We start from the raw sequence: 21,324 nt of genomic DNA, 5'->3' as shown, positions 1-21,324 counted from the left end.
CAACTAATGACACCTACCCTCCATTAAAATAAAATAAAAAAATAAAATTTTCAAATGTTGCTACTAGCGACATCTGTTGGTGATCGACAAGTCTGCAGATCTATTTTATCCCTTTTGACAACTTCGGTGGACTGAATTCTGTCAAAATCAAAATCCAATACTTATATTTTTTTATGGAATTATCAAAGATAATCTTATTTGTTTTTAAGAAAACTTGACCATCGACAAATACTCGTATACGAGTATATTTAGTATTTTTGTTATTGCCATATACGATTACATACGACAAATTTCCAGAAACCCCAATCTCCGTCGAGCGACCACGCCGCGCCTTCTCCAGCGAAGATATTGATACTACTAAGAAGTACACTGGCACGGCTGTTTCTCATTCTAGAAATAATTAAAGAAACTTCCAGAACTTACCTTTAGCAGAAGCAGCGAGCTCGTGCGGGTACCCGAGCCGCATCATGGCAGCTGGTACCAGCTCGTGGAAGGCGGTGGCTGCGGGGATGATGACGTAGCTGTCAGTCTCCACCACCGAGCGGCGACGCCATGCACCCTCCTCCAGGGAAGATACTGCTTCCACCACACAGTGCACCGGCAGGGTCTTGCCTGGGACAAAGAAATATTCCTGTTATTATAATATGTAAAGACGTAGACAGCGGCACAAACGGCTGTAGTCCTTAATGGGGTAGGCAGAGTCAGAGATAATTAGAAGACAACTAACAGCTACTTTTGATACATAATTCTAGTTGTATGTAGGTAAGCTCAAAACCTGATATGATTTTGAAACTGAAATTTCGCAAATCAATCAATGATTAAGTTGAAGTTTAGAACCTTCTCCAAATTAAAAGTCGTGAGCAGTTTCCCAAAATTTTAATTTCCATGTTATCTTATCTTAGAATTATGTTATCTTCATATTATACCTTATATAGACAATTTCTCAACACGTTTTACTTGTTTTAGTATGAAAATAAACAAAATAAAATACGGAATCGATAAGACTCAACGTCGCTTGTGATGAAACACTTCACTGGACAAAAATATTACGGTAAAACTTTTCCATCGGCTGAAAAATCTGCTGCTACTTAAGACGGAGACGTCGAAGCACTGTCGCTAAGAAGGCGCCTTAATTATTTAGCGACTTTTCAAGCGAGAAAGCAATGCTTTTGACTGGTTCGCGGCAAAAAACCGAGTAAAATGTTAAAATAATAATTAATCCTTGTCTCGCGGAGGCTGGCCTGCCGCCCAGCGATCACTTTGTGCCTTTTAGCGTCCGTCTTTGTACAGCTTCTTAAAGCGCGATATTAAATAGTTTTTGCTTCCTCGATGCTTCTTTTTTACGTCTCTTGCTTAACTGGCACGCCTAGAAGCTTTATTGAAATACACCATCACAGCGGATGCTCAAATTAATTTGTTTTCTCAGTTCCTTTTCCATTACGTTCGTTCTACTATAAATTAATATACTTACCTGTACATCTAACTAAACATGTAACGGTATGGAATACGACCGGCTTTTGGGTATCAATTTAAAACAATAGGCGTCTTCGTGCCGCCCACCGGTTATTGAATTTACATAATACAATCCAGGCCGGTTCAACAAAACGTAATGCTATGGGAAATTATAAATTTCGCAATGTAATCTCTTGGTATTACCGTAGTATAATGCGAGTAGTGTTTAAAATGGCTTCAAATTCGGGTGTGGGGTAATCGCCTAAAGTAACTTTCAATAGTTTTCGTGATCAAGTTCTTTAGAGCTTTTAGTTGGGCCATTTGCGGGTAGTTTCAGGTTAGCTCGTATGGTTAACGTGGGGCGTGGATTAGATAGGTTTAGTCACCACCGGGCGGGCCTTCGGTCAGTTAAATCCCCCGGGAACCGAACTGGGAAGAGGGGGTGCTGGAACTAACTGAGGATGAGTAATTTTCATTGTGACTCGAATTTCGAAGCGAAAGTCTGATCCATCTTATTCCTACCTAAATACAATATGTTTTTATTGTTTTACGTTATCAAAATAAAATCTTTCTTACATTATGGCTTATTTATGGTGTGATGCTTTGGAGGAGTTTTTCTATTTGTAGATAACTTTATGTTGTTTTGTATTTAATAAATGATGTATAAGACATGAGGAGCTCGGTGGCGCAGCGGTAAACGCGCTCGGTCTGCGATTATTGAAGTTAAGCAACTTTCGCAAAGGCCGGTCATAGGATGGGTGACCACAAAAAAAAGTTTTCATCTTGAGCTCCTCCGTGCTTCGGAAGGCACGTTAAGCCGTTGGTCCCGGCTGCATTAGCAGTCGTTAATAACCATCAATCCGCACTGGGCCCGCGGGATGGTTTAAGGCCCGATCTCCCTATCCATCCATAGGGAAGGCCCGTGCCCCAGCAGTGGGGACGTTAATGGGCTGACGATGGTATAAGACATCATATATAATAATAAAAAAAACAATAATAATTGTTAATTTCCGTGTGGTTTCTGTTATGTGTTGGATGTGATGTGCCTGTCTGTCGGTGTGTGGTGTTCGAAAGTAATAAACGTGTCTTTCTTTCTTTCAATGAATGGATTCGTATAAATATTAAAGTTTAGAATTTTAACATTTGAACACTGGACAGGCCCCGTTTGTTTGCTAGATCTAACTAGTCCCAGCCTTGGTAGTCAATTGGATGTGTCTCTCTCAATAAGTAATAAATACCTACTACTTTAGTAATTTATCTCGCTTATTACCTCTGATACTTGTGACAATTATTACGTGCTCTTTGAATTACGACTTTATCTGTTGCTTTCTAGAACTGGTATTTAATGATTGCGAGTTGGGTGCAGTTTAGCATTCGTAGCATTTCATAGCATTGATGAAATATAAAGTTTAATTTGATTTTATATTGTATTTTACATTCATTATAAGTCGCTTCCAATAAAGAAGCACCAAGCGCTTCGCTTCATCCTTCATGATGCACACAGCCAAGGAATGGAATGAGCTGCCAGCGTCGGTGTTCCCTGCATCTGTAACCTGGGGTCCTTTAAGTCACGGGTGAATAGGCATCTTCTGGGTAAGCTCGCTCCACGGTCGACCCTTTACCTCGTGGAAGAATGGGGTCAAGAGCAAACCCATAATTAAAAAAAAAGAAGATAGTTGGCTAACTACACTGCACTGAGTGACCTTTTGTATTTCCGCCCAAAATTCTAGCACTGAACCACTCTCATGCCAAACACAGTGCACTAGCAACCGGTAATCTCACCATAGGACTTGTTCTATAAATTGCTACTAAGATGGTTAAGTACATCGTTCATTAGGGGAACATAAAATTGCAATTAGAGACGCGGTGGCGTGTGCGCAGGCGGAGGCGGACGCGGGCGCGGTAGCGGAGACCTAAGCTTAGCCGATCTAAGCGCACTTGAAAAGAGTGCTAAGTTAACAAAGGGATGTCAAGGAGCTCCAGTGTATAAGTACCGCTAAAACTTCAGACTAACAAGAATTAAGCTTTGAACTTGCCCGGGATGGGTTTTATAGAACAGTGCGAGTTCTTAGTGCATCGTTTTCTGTCTAGCTACAGACACAATATTCCTTGCGGACTATTGGAAACAGAGATAAAATACTTGGACTACCTATTTAAAATACTTCACTAAATTAAAAATGACTTGATTATAAAAGATACACCTACTTACTTAATTAGTCAAAACACGTTAACCAAAGTCCATTTAAAAGTTTACATGAAGGTCACGCATGCCAATGATCTTCAAATAGTTTTTTTATAGGTGAAATATAGATTATGTCGCTACTTTTCTAAGATGAACTCTTTAATAAGTCGTGAATAAACTAATTAGCTTCGACACTGAACTGCAAACTTCTTGGGTATACCATAAATGCAGTGTTCTTAACAGCTTTCAAGCCTTAAGCCAAGTTGCAAACGATTACGAAAAAGTCAGTAATAAAATATGTGAGATTTGCATATTACCATAAAAGTACCATATTATTACAATCCCATATATTATATTACTTATTATTACAATCACTAAGCTGTCTTTTTAGAACACCCATGCTGCCTCCGCCGGCGTGGTCGACGATTTCCTTCATTCAGCGTTTATCGCAAACTGGGGTCGATTCATTCTTTCCAATATAATTCTCTCAGACGACGTCCTGAGCCAAAGTTTGCGCGCAACAGGGCATCCTCAGGCCTGTTGTCTTAAATTTTGTACTGACTGAGAGCCTTCAGCGCGCCCCATTTGTTAATGCTATTTGCGGCAAATCAACAATAAGTCACGTTAAAACAAAAATCTGTTGATTTTCTCAATCGTTTGCTACTTGTCTGGTCCTGATCATAAGACTATACGTGCTGTCTTCTGATTATTTGTGCCTCTGCCCATCAGAGTACGCAGGTATGCGTGTATTCATAAAATAAAATCACCCCTTTCACCTCATATAAATATAAGCTATTATAAATCCATCAGCGGGAGTTTAAGCAAACTTGGCGGAGTCTTCCGTCGGACTAGATGTAGGGGCTTAGACAGATATGTTTGGAATCAAACTCCCGCCTTTCGACGAGGCTTACAACCCGCCCTGCGTACGAGAGATCTAGAGACAATGGAAATGATTGGTAAAAATAGTAGATTGGTTGATTGTACTTTACATGTGGGAATACCTGACTTCATACATAGTTTTTTAAAAGTCATTCTTATATACCTATAAGAATGTTATAAGTACAGTAAACACAGCATTATAAACTCTTGGCTAAATAAAACACAATAGTTTGAAAAATAGTTTTTTAAGAAAAAATATCAAAAATCGTATATATACGTAGTCTTGTCAGGAGCCTTTGGCGGCTCAATAGTAACCCTGACACCGGGGTTGATGAGGTTGGTACTCCACCTTACAACCCACACGATAGAAGAAGAAGAAAAACTATTATATATTGACGAAGCTTGTGATTTCATTGACTGTTTATAATTACAGTTTTGACGAAGCCATCACAGGCTTCGACTTTTTGTTTTTTTTTAATACTGTTACCTAATTATTCATTAATCTATTAATTAAATATACGTATGTCAGATAAAGCTTTCTACTTAATCGGCATTTATAAAACTACTTTCTTAAACAATACGTATACAATACAGTGTTTATAATATCCAATTTTAAGACTTCCTTGTATTTACAAGCGTGTCCTATCTAGAAACATGCTTCATCAATCTGCTCGAATTAACAATCACCTGAGAGACGTATGTACTTAACTCGGAGTTAGCATAAGTATTTCGCTAGAACTCTCATCCGATACTTAGGAGGTACTTTGCCGTAATTGGCTAGATTTTACGCTAATACAATTTTTGAATATTATTATCCTTGTTCTTATTTCTTAATATTTTATTTTTTTTTATTTTCCGATTTAGTATATATACAAAATGCTAGTAAAATAAAAAAAACCATCGGTACAACATGTAGCATGCAGTTGTATCTAAATCATCCTTGAATATTTAAGACTTCTCATGAAACTACAACAGAATAATGTAATGCAAACCTTAATGATATTGTATGCCTACACTAATTTGCATGCATGATCAGCAGAAAATTACAGCAAATACAGAATCAGTCGGAGTGAAGAGTTACAATTAAGTATCTACATACTTATGTGTTTTACATACTTAATTACAAAAGTCTTGACGGCCCTAGCTTTGCAAAAGGATTAGATGTTGGGTGGATTAGTAACGTGTCATACTTACTAATCTATCTTAAAATGGCTGTAGTTTTCTTCGCGAAATTTTTTGCCCCAATACGGTTTATCTACAAAAACAATGTCCAAACCTGCTGTGCGTCTGTGTAACTGCAAAGATGCAAAGTCCTATATATAAGGGAGTCACTATTTTAGAGGTGTTACACTAGAATAACCAGCCTTCGTGTGGGTTCGATTCCCGATGGGGTCACTTTGTAACACTTCCCTTTGTTTGGCTAGGACATTACTAGGCTGATCACCTGAGTAAGATGATTCCAAGTTTAGGAAAACACCTTCCGGCCATTAGCCACCTCCACCAACCTGCTTGGAGCAGCATAGTGGAGTATGCTCTATACCCCCTCCGATTGATTGAGGGGAAGCCTGTGCTCAGCAGTGAGACGTACCTATATAGGCTATTTATATTTTGTAGTATGGCCAGAAGGCAAGGGATAAACCACTGCCCTGTTTTGTCCTAAAAAGTAGCATGGAGAATGCCACATTGACAAGATCATGGGTTTTAAATTAGTGATGTGATATTTTAAACTAGAACAGAATAAAGTGTCCTAACACACCTAGTATTAAGTTCATATCCAGTTCCAGACCGACATAGATATGCGTACTTAACATAACATAACATTACATAAATAGCCTATATACGTCCCACTGCTGGACACAGGCCTCCCCTCAATCAACCGGGGGGGGTATGGAGCATACTCCACCACGCTGCTCCACTGCGGGTTGGTGGAGGTATTTTTACGGCTAATAGCCGGGAACCACGGCTTAACGTGCCCTCCGAACACGGAATTAACTTATTTTTTCAGACAATCAGGTGATTCAAGCCTTTTAAGTCCTTACCAAACATAGGACAGTCTCACAAAGTGATTTCAACAATGTCCCCATCGGGAATCGGACCCGGACCTCCAGATCGTGAGCTACGGAGGCTGGTATACGTACTTAGTTAAGTATTTATAATTATAGTTGTAGGCCAATAGGATTGGCGTGTCGATGTATTCGTGAGCGATGATCTGTTTAGATCGGATAAGCAGTGCGTGCCGGATGCTGAAACCTAGCAAATACTATGTCGTGCGCTAATCATGCCCTTTGTTTGTTTATCATCGCCATCGGAGTAAATACAGCGCGATAATTACATACTCTAACACGAATATCTCATTGTAAAAAAAAAATGATATATTATATTTAAGTAGTGTACCGTTAATAACCGCGAGTTAATGGGAAAATTTCCCCGTGAATGTTTACTGTAACATTGCATGTATGATCTTAGGTGGTTCATTTATTGGGTGGGGAGCTGAAGTTTTTAGTATTTTCATTTCCTACAACAAAAATATTCTCATTCAATTGGTTTTTTTTTTCATTTGAATTGAATTCGGCGTGGGTTGAAAAACAGTGTTGCCCTCTGTGTAAATTTTCACTGAACCCTGGGCTTTTTTGGTGAACTGCGACACCCATATAGTGGGGTCAGTAAAGCCCGAGCTTCCTAACTAACTTCTAATATGCCAGGGACAGGTCCGATTTCGATGATTTTTTTCTTTTGTAAGCGTAGTTTTTAACATCATTTAAAATCAGAAACATCTTGAGTGGTGCAAATAAATATTTCTATCAAATTAAAAAATATATACCTTCATTGTGTTTTCTAACGAAATATAAGGTGTATATCGAAGTCGTGTCGTATCTAAGTCGTATCATATAAATCGTGTGTCGAGGTTTTTACCTAAATAAACTTTTTTATTATATTATTATTAATTTGTCAGTAATTAATTTGAATCATGTCAGGGGCCTTTGGCAGCTCAATAGTAACCCTGCCACCAAGGTTGATGAGGTTGGTAATTCACCTCACAACCCACACGATAGAAGAAGAGTAATTTGAATCACTGTAATACATTTTAATAATAATAGGGATAATCGCCGGTTGGTGTCACACACATTTAGATTAAACTGTCTTAAGGGGCCTCTACGTGTTGGCTTCGGCCCCACGCACGCCTTCCAAAAGTCCGGGACTCCGTAGGCCCGAGATATGGAAACGACATACAAATAATAATAAAACACTCACACATTTTTATTCTTATTAAAAATATTTTTAGGTTTTAGCATACTTATTCTGTTAATTTTCCACCACATTCATGAAATGTCTACCTGTAGTGTAGGTGTATCGTATTGTTTTGTTTCGCATTAGACCGTCTGGCCGCGTTTAAACTGAGGGTAGTACTAAAAGCATTAACTCTGGGTTAGGCATCCCTGTCAACTGAACTTCGGGTTCACTTTTAAAACTCGCTTTAATTTCATTGAGGTTATCGAATTAGGGGAGATGAAGAGTAGTAAAATAAACATACTGCATTGATGAATATTCTTTCGTGCCTTGGTTTGTGAATGAGTTGTGTTTTGTGAGTATTATTTACATTAGTAATAAAATCAGATCTGTCAAATCTTAAGGTTAGGTAAGCGGACCCTGTGAAAAACGGGATAACGCTAGGGTGATGATGATGAACTAATTTAGTAATTCTTTTGTTTTTAACTAATGTGCAAAACAGCACATGCATCATCACCTATTCTACATCCTGGGAACGTCGTAAAAACCGACAGATGGCATGTGACCTCCCTAACATGATAATCACCTAAAAGTTACTGTGTCTGATTACTCATAGCTGACTTCATGAGGATCTATCGGCGGTATTTTTGCAAGACTGTCAAAGTACTTATTGGTTTATTGACCCGAAAAATTGTCGCTATGAAACGAGTACCTTTTACTTTTTTTAATATAACGGCAATTAGAATTCTAAGCCGGACACAGAAATTACACTGAAGTCAAAGTTTAGAATGAACAGAGGCGTCATAAAAGAGGTTTAGTATCAAGCCGTAGTGCACTAGTTAAGACCTAGGACACCTAGATCGGGTTACCTAGACTGTTACATGATACATATACGTTGGCAGCTTAGGTTTATGAAAGATGAAAAGCTTTACTAATGGCTTTATACATGCAAATGTATTTAAGTCACAAATGATATTAGTAAGTAGGTTTAAATTGAAAACTGGTTGAGCAATAAAATCAAACTCTTTGTTAAGACGTTACGAAACATTCGTGAATTCATTCTAATAATAAATTACTTGGTACCTATTACAAAGTAGAGTTTGCACCTTGAATATTTTCGTTGGTCTCCTTGTGTGTTTAACCCGTATAATTATTGGTAGACACTGAATCACTCAGGACCACTGAATCAGAGAGTTTGAATTTGGATCATAGATAATTGATATGACGTGGTTACCAGGATATATGCCCGGTCAATGGCAATAGGTTTCCCCCCAATTACATGGGACTTAAACATAGCTGGTGAGGAAAAGGTGTATTGAATATGCTATACACCTTCGGGGATATAGGTATAATGCTATGTTTATGTTATGTTATTATTTCAAACGCCAACGCCTTATTTTTTAACGAATTTCAAAAAGGTTCTATGTTCGTCAGAATCTTTTTTTAAGAGGGTGTATCTTACTTTCCATTATTCCTCCATTACAAACGTACTTACTTCTTTGTGTCTTCTTTGTATTTATTTCATGAAGCTTTATGTTCAGCGAGCAATATTATCAATGTTGAGAAATCACCTTTGCTCCAAACGCAATTTCTGAAGTCTATTCACAAACTTTATAAGTACATTTGTATCAAAACTCGTCCTTAATCTGTACAATATCTTACATTTCCGAAGCTGTCGAGATAACTCTGACAATCATTGGCGTTAGAACTGTCAGGGGTTGTTGCTGTGTTAATTATAATTAAGTACGAAAGTCGTTCATCCCCCGCGGAACGAGATCCATTGAATAAAGCTAGCTAGTAACCACAATTCCTTTTGTCGTCGTCTCTTGGCCTAATTTTCAATATATGTGTCAGTTGGCAAAGATAAGTGAATGGGGTTGGTATGTATTGTATGTTAGTTTTATTACCGACTTCAAAAAAGGAGGAGGTTCTCAATTCGACCGTATATTTTTTTTATGTTTGTTCGGGCATAACTTCGTAGTTTATGAACCGATTTTGATAATTATTTTTTTGTTCGAAAGGAGATATACCCAAGGTGGTCCCATGTCAAGGAAGTCAGGGTCTGATGATGGAAGACCAGGGAAATCGAGGGGAATTTTCAAAAATCGTAGGGGCGACTTGGTACCGACTTCAGAATTATAAAATTAATTAACTAATTGAAGATACGTACTTATTACTTTGTGGGAAGTAAATTTATTTACTGATTTTTAGTTTTGCGGTTTCTTTTTGTTAAAAATTTATTTTATCTGATTATAAGTACGATCACCACATATCACGATGGTCTAAAAGAGCTCGGTGAGGTGTGGGTACTAAGTTCATCTTGCGATGGACGCACGTCTGACAACCCCAATTAGGATATAGTCGTGTGTTTATTGATTGTCTGTCTTATGTACTTCATTTCAAGTTAAACTTGCCGGTAATTTTTGTAATCTTTCTTTCTTATTTTTTTTTTGTTTTTTTTTTTTATTTATTTTCTATTTTAGTGTTGTTGATAATGTCGATAAAACTTAGATATATACAGGTGTTAGTGACATCGTAACGAAAACTTTGAGCGATGATTAAGACCATGATTCTGAGTTGATATCAAGTGGAATTTTCCGTCGCAAAAGTATGGACAGAGAACAGAGAACAGAAAATAAGTAATAAGAAAAAAACACAAAAGAATACATGAATTTTGAAATTCCACTTGATATTGACCAAATTCATGGTCTGAATCATCCCCCACAGTATTCGTTACGATGTCACTAACACCCTGTATATATTGCATATAAAAACAATTTAAATATACTATAAATGAAAGCAATACCATAGGCGGCCTTCTTGCTCTGCAAAATTTCTTCCAGGCAAACCCAGTGACAAAAAGTAATGCAATGTTATTTAAATCTATAAAGTTTTCTAGTTCTACTTACAGTACGCATTACAGTATATTTGGAGAATTAGGGCCTGTTTAGGCCAAAATTTCCAGACACTTGGATTTTAAAAGTAAATTCGGTCCTACGACTTTAAAATGTCGAATAGGTACCATGTCTGCCGGATAGGTGTTCGACAGCAGTAGTTACCCTTTACCAGCTAATTTCTTCGGGCTGTATAGTTTGTCTTCTTATCGTGTGGTTTGTGAGGTGGAATACCAGCCTCATCAACCCTGGTGTCAGGATTATGATTGAGCCGCCAAAGACCCCTGACGTGGCTCATGTAACGATTACTCACTTACATCAGTAAATAGTAACCGGGACCAACGGCTTTACGTGCCTTACGAAGCGCGGATCATCTTACTTTCAGACAATCACGTTGTCAGCCTGTAATGTCTTAACCAAACTAGGGATCACAAAGTATTTTTGTGATATGTCCCCACCGGGATTAGAACCCGGGGCCTCCGCATCGTAACAACGCTCAACCACTGGACTACAGAGGCCGTGTTTAGTTAGTAAATAAAACTAACACAAGAAGAAACTGGAAGTCGACCAACAAACTACCCTAATAAGCAGATAGATAATTAATTTGTATGAACACACAGAAGAAGGGGAGAACTGTCATCATTATCTTGGTCGTTGTGGCGGCAACTCTGTCATCGTGTGTGTTCACGGCTTTTGTATCCAATAGGGCTGACTGGGGTCGCCAAACTTTTTGATGCCAAGTAGGAACACATTTTTACGCATATATCAAACAAAACAGATCAAAAAATGGCAAAACATCAAAACAAAATAAAAGTATTTTTTTCTAAATATAAATAATATTAATATGCTTTATGTTGTTTTTTTAGACACTACATGACTGAGTATTACTTATAATAACAAAAACAAACCAAAGTTATAACCGTTTCCGTTATATCAATTTTAGATTGCCATTGTCACAGGCGTACGTGATACAGTACAGTATCAGTTACAGTTATTCTTGACGATCCGACTCCACAGCCCTATTTGCACGTCCCTCGTCAATCGCTAACACATTTACCCACTTATGAGTGGGTGAAAACTTGCAAAACGAACGCTATTGTGGCCCATCACAATGGTTGCCGCCGTGCGCTTATCGAGGCGCGCGTCAAAGAAGTTCAAAAGCGCGGTTTAGACGGCGCTATCTCGCATCGTTTGTCACTCCCCGCCGGCAACCACGATTGTCTACCAGTTACAAATGGCCTTTTTGAAGCCACCCCGTTTCTACAACGTTTTAATTGACACCAAAGTAAATAATGAGAAACTCATATACAACAAACTCCATGCTCTTATTATCACTCCACCTCTGCTTCCCCGAAGACCTCGCACAATAGACACGTGTACACGGAAGCTTCCACGAATTTCCCACTGACATGTGTGTAAGTACATTTCGAAGCCTACGTAAGAACATTATACAGGCTGAGTTTATATTAATCTCATTTGTGTAATAAAATCTGTGCGTTAGCCGAGCCGCTGGCAAGGCGTGATCCGGCCCTGAAATGCTTGCCTCCGACGATAATCCTGTTAGGTTAAGAAGGTTTCTACATATTACGTGCTTTGCTACGCCTTAAGGATTAAAGCGACATGTACGCATAACTCGATACATATCGCTAGGGAAGCGTCTGTTTACCTTCCTACTCATATTGATTTTTCCAACAACATATCGACATAGAATAACATAACCTAATCCCTAACCTAATCCTGACAACCGAACTGATGACTTAACACCTTAAAGCTCTCGACTAAGGTATTTTAATTAACACCGGCATACCTACTAAACTGAATTTATAGGTATTCATTATTTCGGTAGCATAGGCGAGCCGGGCTTAAACGATTAAGCTTCGGCAAAGATGCAACGTAGATTTAAAGCAAAGCTCGCCATGACAAGGTGGTCATCGCAAACCCCGAGATCTACCGGACAATGGAAGACAAAGGACCTCTAAATAATTCAGACAAAGGAAAAGCGACCTTAATATATTGTCAGTAGAGGGAATTTGTAAATACATATTTAAGTTTGCCGCCAATTTCGCGTTAAGACGAGTAGTTAGCATGAGAGAGGAATCGTAGAGTCTGGGAGCTAAACCTACCCTCGGGCGCGGGTGCGGGGAGCGGGAAGCGGGGCGCGGGGGAGCAGGGCCGCACATAAATAATTAATCTGCAACTATGTGCGGCCGCCGGTTAACTAAATCCTCCGGCGGTTTAGGCACTGCCCGCCGGGATACCTCGAGAATGAGCAAAAGCACCATTGTCCTTTGTCGATATCCTTAGCGCTACCTCCCGTTCTTAGTTTGAAAGCTAATCTAACTTTGTAGCTCCAGGAAATTAAAATTAAAATTTGGTAAACCAAATTGTGACATATGGACAGTGAAAAACATAACATATAGCATCACGTTGTATCCCCTAAGGGGCAGGCAGGGGTCTTCTTATCGTGTGGGTTGTAAGGTGGAATATAGTATACATAGCCGCCTTTTCTTATTGAAATAGGGGCGAGCCTATTGTCATTAACCAGGCACAAATCCTGAAAATCATAGATATATTAGTAAAATACATATACGACTCATAAAACATGCTTTTAAATGTGATTGAATTTAAGCTAGATCAGACAAATCAATTCCATCTTCACAAGGATTATAACCAAATCCTTTAGTGAGATATGCAATGGTAGGTAACTGTCTGTGGAATTGTGGTCTTAAGCGGATGAGACGTTCTTTATGTAAAAAATGACAATTCAAAGTATAACTATGTTACACATACACATACATAAACTCACGCCTATTTCCCACCGGGGTAAGCAGAGACTATAGAATTCCATTTGCTCCGATCCTGACACACTTCTCTTGCTTCCTCCACATAACTAACCACCACCACCACTACCACTAACTAGCTATAACTATGTTACCTACTGAAAAAATATATTTTTGAATTTGTCTATTGCACTGACTCCCAGATAAGCATGACCCTTTAGATGAACCATACAGTGTAATCAAATCTCAGAAACTAAAATAAACTACCCTTATCTATTTAAAAAAATATGGTCCCAGCATAGACATAAATTCATATTAGATGCATAGGTAACTTAAGTCCATGAGGTTCATAAAGAACAAACGGATAACCTACCTATCTAATTCAATCACTAAGATATCTCCGGGATATATGCAGGATTATATCTAGTATTGTCCGGGATTAGTTCCAAAAATGTACAGTCGCCGTGTCGTTATAGTTGTAAGCAGATACTTATCGAATGTACTCCGTGAGAATGGTCTACCTACTGTGGTCAAGTCCCGCGGCGCTTGTGTTTAGGGACTTTCCTAACTACGTCAGAAAAACAATATACAGGGTGTTAGTGACATCGTAACGAAAACTTTGAGGGATGATTCAGGCCATAATTTTGAGTTGATATCAAGTGGAATTTTCCGTCGCAAAAGTATGGAACGGAAAATAATTTAAATAAGCTGACTTCTCCGACAGGAAATTCCACTTGATATCGACTCAGAATCATGGTCTGAATCATCCCCTTCAGTATTCGTTACAGTGTCACTAACACCCATACCTACTTGTATGGCTACTGTATGTACTTGTATGGGGTGTAAGTGACATCGTAACGAATACTGAGAGGGATGATTCAGCTGATTATTCTGAGTTAATATCAAGTGGAATTTTCCATCGTAAAAGTATAGAATTGAAAATAATTAAAAAAAACTAAAAAAATTACATAAATTTTGCGATGGAAAATTCCACTTGATATTAACTCAGAATCATGGTCTGAATCATCCCTCTGAATATTCGTTACGATGTCACTAACACCCTGTAGATGGCGCTGTACAGATATTCCTTCGTTTAACCTTCTAATTTCATGAATAACAGACATAATATATTTTATCTTTGTTTTTGGGTATTAATGATAACCCTTTTCATTACATCCAGGCACAATTACATCTTCCACCCATTATTATTCTGATCAAAATAAAGAGAAGCAATATAGGCATCAACATAATTCTATAATAATGTGATCCCAATATTAAGCAACAAATGCTTCTGCCGTTACATTGTATTTTTGAATAATTATGAACCCAGTAATGAGAAAGTAGGTAATTATGACGACAGCGCCATCTATATTATTTTTTGGGAACGTAGCTTAGAAAGTACCTCATTAGTTCTTTCGTCATAAGGCGGTTTAGTTTTTACTAGAATGCCTTAAATGTTCATTCATAGTAATCGTTTACGCAATGACAATATGCGCCGGCAGTGGCGCGGGCGACGGAAGCCCCACGGGGGCGCGTCTTGCGGTGCGATCCCGCGGATTAGGCCAGCTTTGCCCCAGACACGCAGATAAGTAGGTAAACTACCCTCGGCTGTAGCCAGCTGGATTTCTAGGACGTGGAACTGTTACGACGATTCGTTGTCTTGATTTTGACCTACAGATAGACACAACTCACTGCCATATCATCATAATAATATGCACGGAATAGAAGAAATAGATTGGAAGAGCCAAGTGAGCGCGAAAAGCGCGCCATACAAGTATGATCAAATAGTTCATATTTCAACTTTTTAGTATGATTGGCATACTACTTATATGCAGTATTTTACGAAAAGTAATAATAAATAAAATTGATATGGATATATATATGATTAACCTTATGGTGTCAGATTACCATGTACATCTTTTGTAGCTACTACCTATACGTGTTATATGAGATAATACGTCATGAAAAAATATCGGTAAGTGTGCAAAGTAAAATTTTGCACTTTTATTGAAATCAGCGTTTGCATTATTTTATTGGCCGTTATACACGTCTTTGGACTCAATTTATGTTAGAAGTTATTGAATTCAATCATTAATGAATGATAAATCTCAATGTTATTTAAATCGCTTAAATAATTAAGATCTCGGACTCCGTGGTCCATTGGTTGAGGGTTGGGCTCACCATCCGGAGGTCCCTGGTTCGAATCCCAGTGTGGACATATCACAAAAGTCACTTTGTGGTCCCTAGATTACAGACCGATACCTGATTGTCCGAAAGTCAGATGATTCGTGCTTCGGAAGGCACGTTAAGCCGTTGGTCCCTGTTACTACTTACTGATGTTAGCTAGTAGTCTTACCTGAGCCATGTCAGGGGCCTTTGGCAGTAACCTTGATACCGGGGTTGATGGGGTTGGTAACTTCACAACCCACACGATAGAAGAAGAATAAGATCTCCAGGTTGAATATTAGTGAGCCGGTATTAGGCAACATTATCATGTCTTTCTGCTTGACTTACAAACAAAATCCTCTAAACTAATTACCTGTCTACACGCAATCCATTTAGGACCACTAAGCTTAGGCTTTTAGCTAAAAAGTTAGCGCACCGTATTATCGTGGACGCGACTGTGCCAGCCATGAGGCAGGACTAGTGTTGCCAATGTTATATGGAAATAGGAGACAATTCGGTATGTAAGGAAAAAAGTAATACTAATTCTAAAAACCACTGGCGACTTTTTTCAAATTGTATAAAAATAAGTACTGCTGCAAATATAGATATTAAAATAAGTTTTTTTCTAATTGCATTATCTTTCATTTAAGAACATAAAAATATACTTTAAAAATACATAATATACCCATAATGCACATGTTAGGATGTCAGGTTAGGTACCTAAGATTCGGCTAAGTTCAAATTAAAAAAAAAAGGTATTAATTAAATGCTGAAAATATACTAAAAATATAACGCTATTTATTCGGGCTATCCTAGTCAATATTATAATATGGTTACCAACCAGTTAAATGTAAAATCCTTCCTCTATTGAGAAAAATAAAATACCAAAATTTTAAAATGAATTTCGCTTTTACTAATTTATTATGTACTTTCGGGTATTTTTAATTTTGTTACTACACAGTTAGCACAATAAAGTTCTTAAATCACAGAAATACATATTTTGAGTACTTATAGTTTTCCGTTTAAATAGAAACCCGCTGGCAACACTAGAGTCGAGCAAGGATATTGGATTAGAAACAATTTTACCAAACTTCGCCTTTTATCTGGTAACTGAAACTAGCCGTAGGTACAGCTAAGTACAGAGGTTCCTATATAAAACCGCATCGAATCTAAATCTACTCTGCCCCTTAAATGATACGATTCAGTGGGCATCGTAAAAACTTGACACATTTTAAACTTTGTTTCGATAAAGTTGAATTTGTGTTCCAGCTTTGTTTACTACATGTAGTGAGCCTTTTCATTCTTGAAACTAGTTATTTGAGTTACAATATGTAGGTACTTGTATTAGAAATATTTTTTTACGACAAGAAGTAACGGATTGGTGCATTCCGCTTTTTATTAAGTTTGTCATAGTAGGAAAGGATTAGCAAAAATGTATACGTTCTATTCCAAATCACAATATCCATCTTCAAATAGTTATTTAAAAATATTTTTAATGATTTATTATGGTTCTACCTACATACAGACTTAACAAACGTAGGTTCATACTATTTACCCGACGTACGTAAGCAGATAATAAAGTAAACGTACCAGTGAATAATCTCTCAATCACAAATGACCGTATTTATCCGAGCAAATTACTTAATTAAACGCGCATTGCCGGAATATGGCCTAAAATACGAACAGTTTTTAAGCTGCAATTTAGTCATATAACGATAATGAAACGTATTTTCGAGCGGATTATCATATTGGCCGGGAACATAGGTAACATTAAACACAGAAATAATCCGCGCCCAGTATCCACGCACTGCCCGGCCGTAATGCCGCACTATTCTCAATCAGTGGTTGGCAATAGCTATCAAATAATCGCCATGCAGTTAATGAAAGCATTTGAAAAGTTAAAAGCCCGCGTTAGGCTGCGTCCACGCCGCCGACTAATTAACGCGGCAATACCACGCGGGTGTGCGCGTGGACTTAGAGGCATTACCGCGAAATTGTCCTAATGTTTATTTGTGGCGAGCCGTCATTAGGGATTCGTGCACTAGTTCTGTTGTTGGCGTCGTTAATTATTAATATAATCAGAAACCGATTACCACTCATAGAGACAGAATCATGTTATTGCTTTTTATTTTTTATTCGAGCAAATTTTCGCGACGGCGCAACTAACATTACCTAAACATAATTAGAAACCGTCTAAAAAGTCAATGAAGGGATTACCCAACATTTGAAACGACATGAACGCAAGGCTTTGAAACGCTTCGCACTGTATTTAGACCGGCAGCCAGACTCGATTTAGTAATTAATTTTACCGCGCGAAGTGCATTAAATGCACTACAAACTATAATCCCCATTAAAATGGGAAATAGAAGGACTATTCACTCCAGCATCAAATATAATTTTGGTCTCTAAACGCGAAATATAATTTTGTGTTTTGGCAAATCCGATGAAAGCCAACAAAATTTACGATTGTGGAAATAATTATATTTTCTATTAAGTATTATGTAATAATTTGTGAAACACATTAGGGACCATTAGTCACTTTGTAATTTCACATTTTGTATTATATTAACATACAGGTAGGTACTTATTAGAGTACTAGGCTTTATTAAAATTGGCTTGCGTAATTGGGTAAAAGCATTTTTATATCAATTCGTAAATGAGACAATCCAGTCAGAATATAATAATGCGCGGCGATCATTTTCATTTGCTTCCGATCGCTCAATTTTTCGCATAACGCACCATCCAATGAAAACACAAATTAATCTGCTCATTTTTTGCATACAATTTTATATTATTGCGCCCGAATATCCAGGAGCGATGCATTTCATGCGTAATCCTGTGTCACGATGATAGTTGTGGATTAATTTCTGTCTCGATTGAATTATTCCGTCATCATGAAATATATTTTTATACGAATGTTGAACTGAGATAATCCTTATGAAGTTCAGGCGCTTTGTTTACGTTTAAAAGCGGGAGTTCATTGAAGGTGAGCTGCAAATCCAAAATCAATATAGATAGGAGAGTATAGACAAGTGCGGGCGAGCGCCTGTGTCGACGCGATATCCAACACGGGTTCGGATTAAGCGACGTCAAATCCGGGATTAAGCGGGACCGGGATAAAGCCGAAGCTGGGATCGGCTCGAGCCCGGGTCAGCGGGATTTTGCCGGGGCAATAAAAGTGTCTGCAGCCGATTTAGGCTGAGCCCGCAGGCAATTCGGCTCGGCTACCAATTGCTAGGTAATTTTGGCGTGCGAGCGCGATCTGTCCGCACAAAGCCGTTCTAATGCCCGCCAATGGGATTAGCCTAGTGTCGTGCGGCTCTTACAATTTATTGGACGGAATCGGACGACTGAATTAGCCGTGACAATTCTAACTGTTCCCGAATCCTCAATGTATCCTAATCGCATTAACATTTCGGCAGTCTAAACCAAGATTAATTTTATATTCCAATGTTTAATTTTCCGAGAGTTATGCTAAACAATGTGTACATTTTTGAATCAACCAACCTACTTATCTAATTCACTATAAGCCCGGGCGTGCACTCGACTAATCAAAGTTTTTCTAAACGGCATCTCGCTCGTTTGCAGCGGCCATCGCGGAGCCATTATAGGGGTCGGTAATCCGGATTGGAGATTCATTAGGGCGAGATTATACTCTATTGAAATCTGGCTTAAGCGGGCGCACGAGCAGAACGGACAGCGGAGCGGGCGCGGGGCTCAAAGAACGCCGATAAAAAGCCGTTGATCATTTAAATACTTATCTATTTTGATTCGACGATGAATTATAAAGCAAACAAATGATTTAAATCAAATCCATTGTTCATATGAATATAATAAACATGATTGCTTTGGAGTAAGAAGACGCTCAATAAAATAGCGCAAATGTAGTTAAACAACATCACAGGTGACTCGCCTTGCGTGATACAATTTAATATATTGGCTGAGTCGTATTCATAGGGGTAACCAATAGAGAAGCATTACCCTTATTGGATAAGTCGAGAGTCAGAGATACATCAAACGAATGACTCATGTTACCTACGGAGAGTAAACAAAACCCACAGATGAAAGGTTACAGAAATTACCGTTATATTTCATCAGTTGAGATAAGGGGCGTTGTGACGATGACGAATAGCAAATATACCTAAGCAATACCATAATAACCATAAGTACTTTAATAAATAAAAATGTTAACCTAAAATATCTATTCACAAAGCGAAGCCAGCGGTGTCATACAAAAGTAGAAATGGTAGGTATAATTATAATTACAAAATTGACTTATTTGCGACTTAAATATCAAAACATCACATTAATAAAATACAACGACATAATATTAAGTCGGATTTATTTCGCTTCACAAAGGGTCTACATTACGAACACAAATGTCACTTAACCTCGAACGGCCAAATTACTATAGGGACAAAGAAGATATAATAAAAACAAACATAACCTCAATATTCAATATTCTTTATATCCCAATTGGGGTAGCCAGAGGTACATCCATCGCAAGATGAGCTAAGTACCCACACCTCATTGAGCTTTCTGCTAAACAAACGTGTTAATAAGGTGTATCGCTGTCTAAAATGGTCGAGCCAAATATGTGAGTGAAAACCTACACTTAAGATAAATTAATAACTCATTAGTGCAAGACCTGACCGGGGTTAGAACTGGCGCTCTTCGTTTGAGAAGCAAGCCAGTGTACCATAAGACCACAGTGATAATAAAAAAAGTGAAATAATCTATACTATAATAAATCTGTAGAGAGGTCAATTCTGTACATTAAATATATTTTCAAAATAACTATCAGGGGGTGATTAGTGATCGATACTGATGGCAAAAATGCAATCAGTAAAATTTTTGTCTGTCTGTCTGTCTGTCTGTCTGTCTGTCTGTCTGTATGTTCCTTATAGAAACAAAAACTACTGGACGGATTTTAATGAAACTTGGTACAAATATTCTTCATACTCCTGGGCAGGTTATAGTATACTTTTCATCACGCTACAATCAATAGGAGCAGAGTAGTGAAGGGAAATTTTGGGAAAACGGGAGAAGTTACTCCATTTTTTAAGCTTCCGTCGCGTGAGCAGCCTTAATGGTTAAAGTTACATAGAAATCATGTATGACGGAAATATCTTCTAAATATGTAATGTAAATATATAAAAGGAGAAACTGACTGACTGACATATCAAAGCACAGCCTAAACGGCTAAACGTAGGCACTTGAAATTTGGAAGAGACGTAGCTTAGGTACCGTAGAGGTGCAATAAGAAAGGAATTCCCGGAAATCCCACGGGAACGGGAATAAGCGGGAAAATCCTTTTGTATGAAAAATCTAAAATACTCAAGTTAGACGTTTGAAATTTGGCATGCAGGTACCTTAGGTACCATAGAGGTGCACTAAGAAAGAAATTCCCGAAATTCCCACGGGAACGGGGATTAGCGGGAAAATTCTTTTGTATGGAAAATCTAAACCACTCAAGTTAGACGTTTGAAATTTGGCACGCAGGTACCTTAGGTACCGTAGAGGTGCATTAAGAAAGGAATTCCCGAAATTCCCACGGGAACGGGAATTAACGGGAAAATCCTTTTGTATGAAAAATCTAAAACACTCAAATTAGACGTTTGAAATTTGGCATGCAGGTACCTTAGGTACCGTAGAGGTGCACTAAGAAAGGAATTCCCGAAATTCCCACGGGAACGGGAATTAGCGGGAAAATCCTTTTGTATGAAAAATCTAAAACACTCAA

General features: G+C 38.1%; 2 protein-coding genes across 2 annotated transcripts in view; one reads left to right on the top strand and one right to left on the bottom strand.

The window, feature by feature from the left end:
• LOC126373133 (homeobox protein dve-1) overlaps window positions 1-21,324 on the bottom strand; it is an 86,002-nt gene that overhangs the window by 11,767 nt on the left and 52,911 nt on the right. The window contains exon 3 of the mRNA XM_050019157.1: window positions 424-612. Within this exon, the coding sequence (XP_049875114.1) occupies window positions 424-612 (189 nt within the window). The remainder of the gene's footprint in view (window positions 1-423; window positions 613-21,324) is intronic.
• LOC126373168 (probable hydroxyacid-oxoacid transhydrogenase, mitochondrial) overlaps window positions 1-21,324 on the top strand; it is a 247,904-nt gene that overhangs the window by 189,945 nt on the left and 36,635 nt on the right. The gene's annotated exons all lie outside the window — the stretch shown is intronic.

Source organism: Pectinophora gossypiella, chromosome 2 (assembly GCF_024362695.1).
Source record: "Pectinophora gossypiella chromosome 2, ilPecGoss1.1, whole genome shotgun sequence".
Lineage (NCBI taxonomy): Eukaryota > Metazoa > Arthropoda > Insecta > Lepidoptera > Gelechiidae > Pectinophora > Pectinophora gossypiella.
The sequence above is the reverse complement of the archived record's forward strand: the minus strand, read 5'-3'. Positions and strand labels throughout refer to the sequence as shown.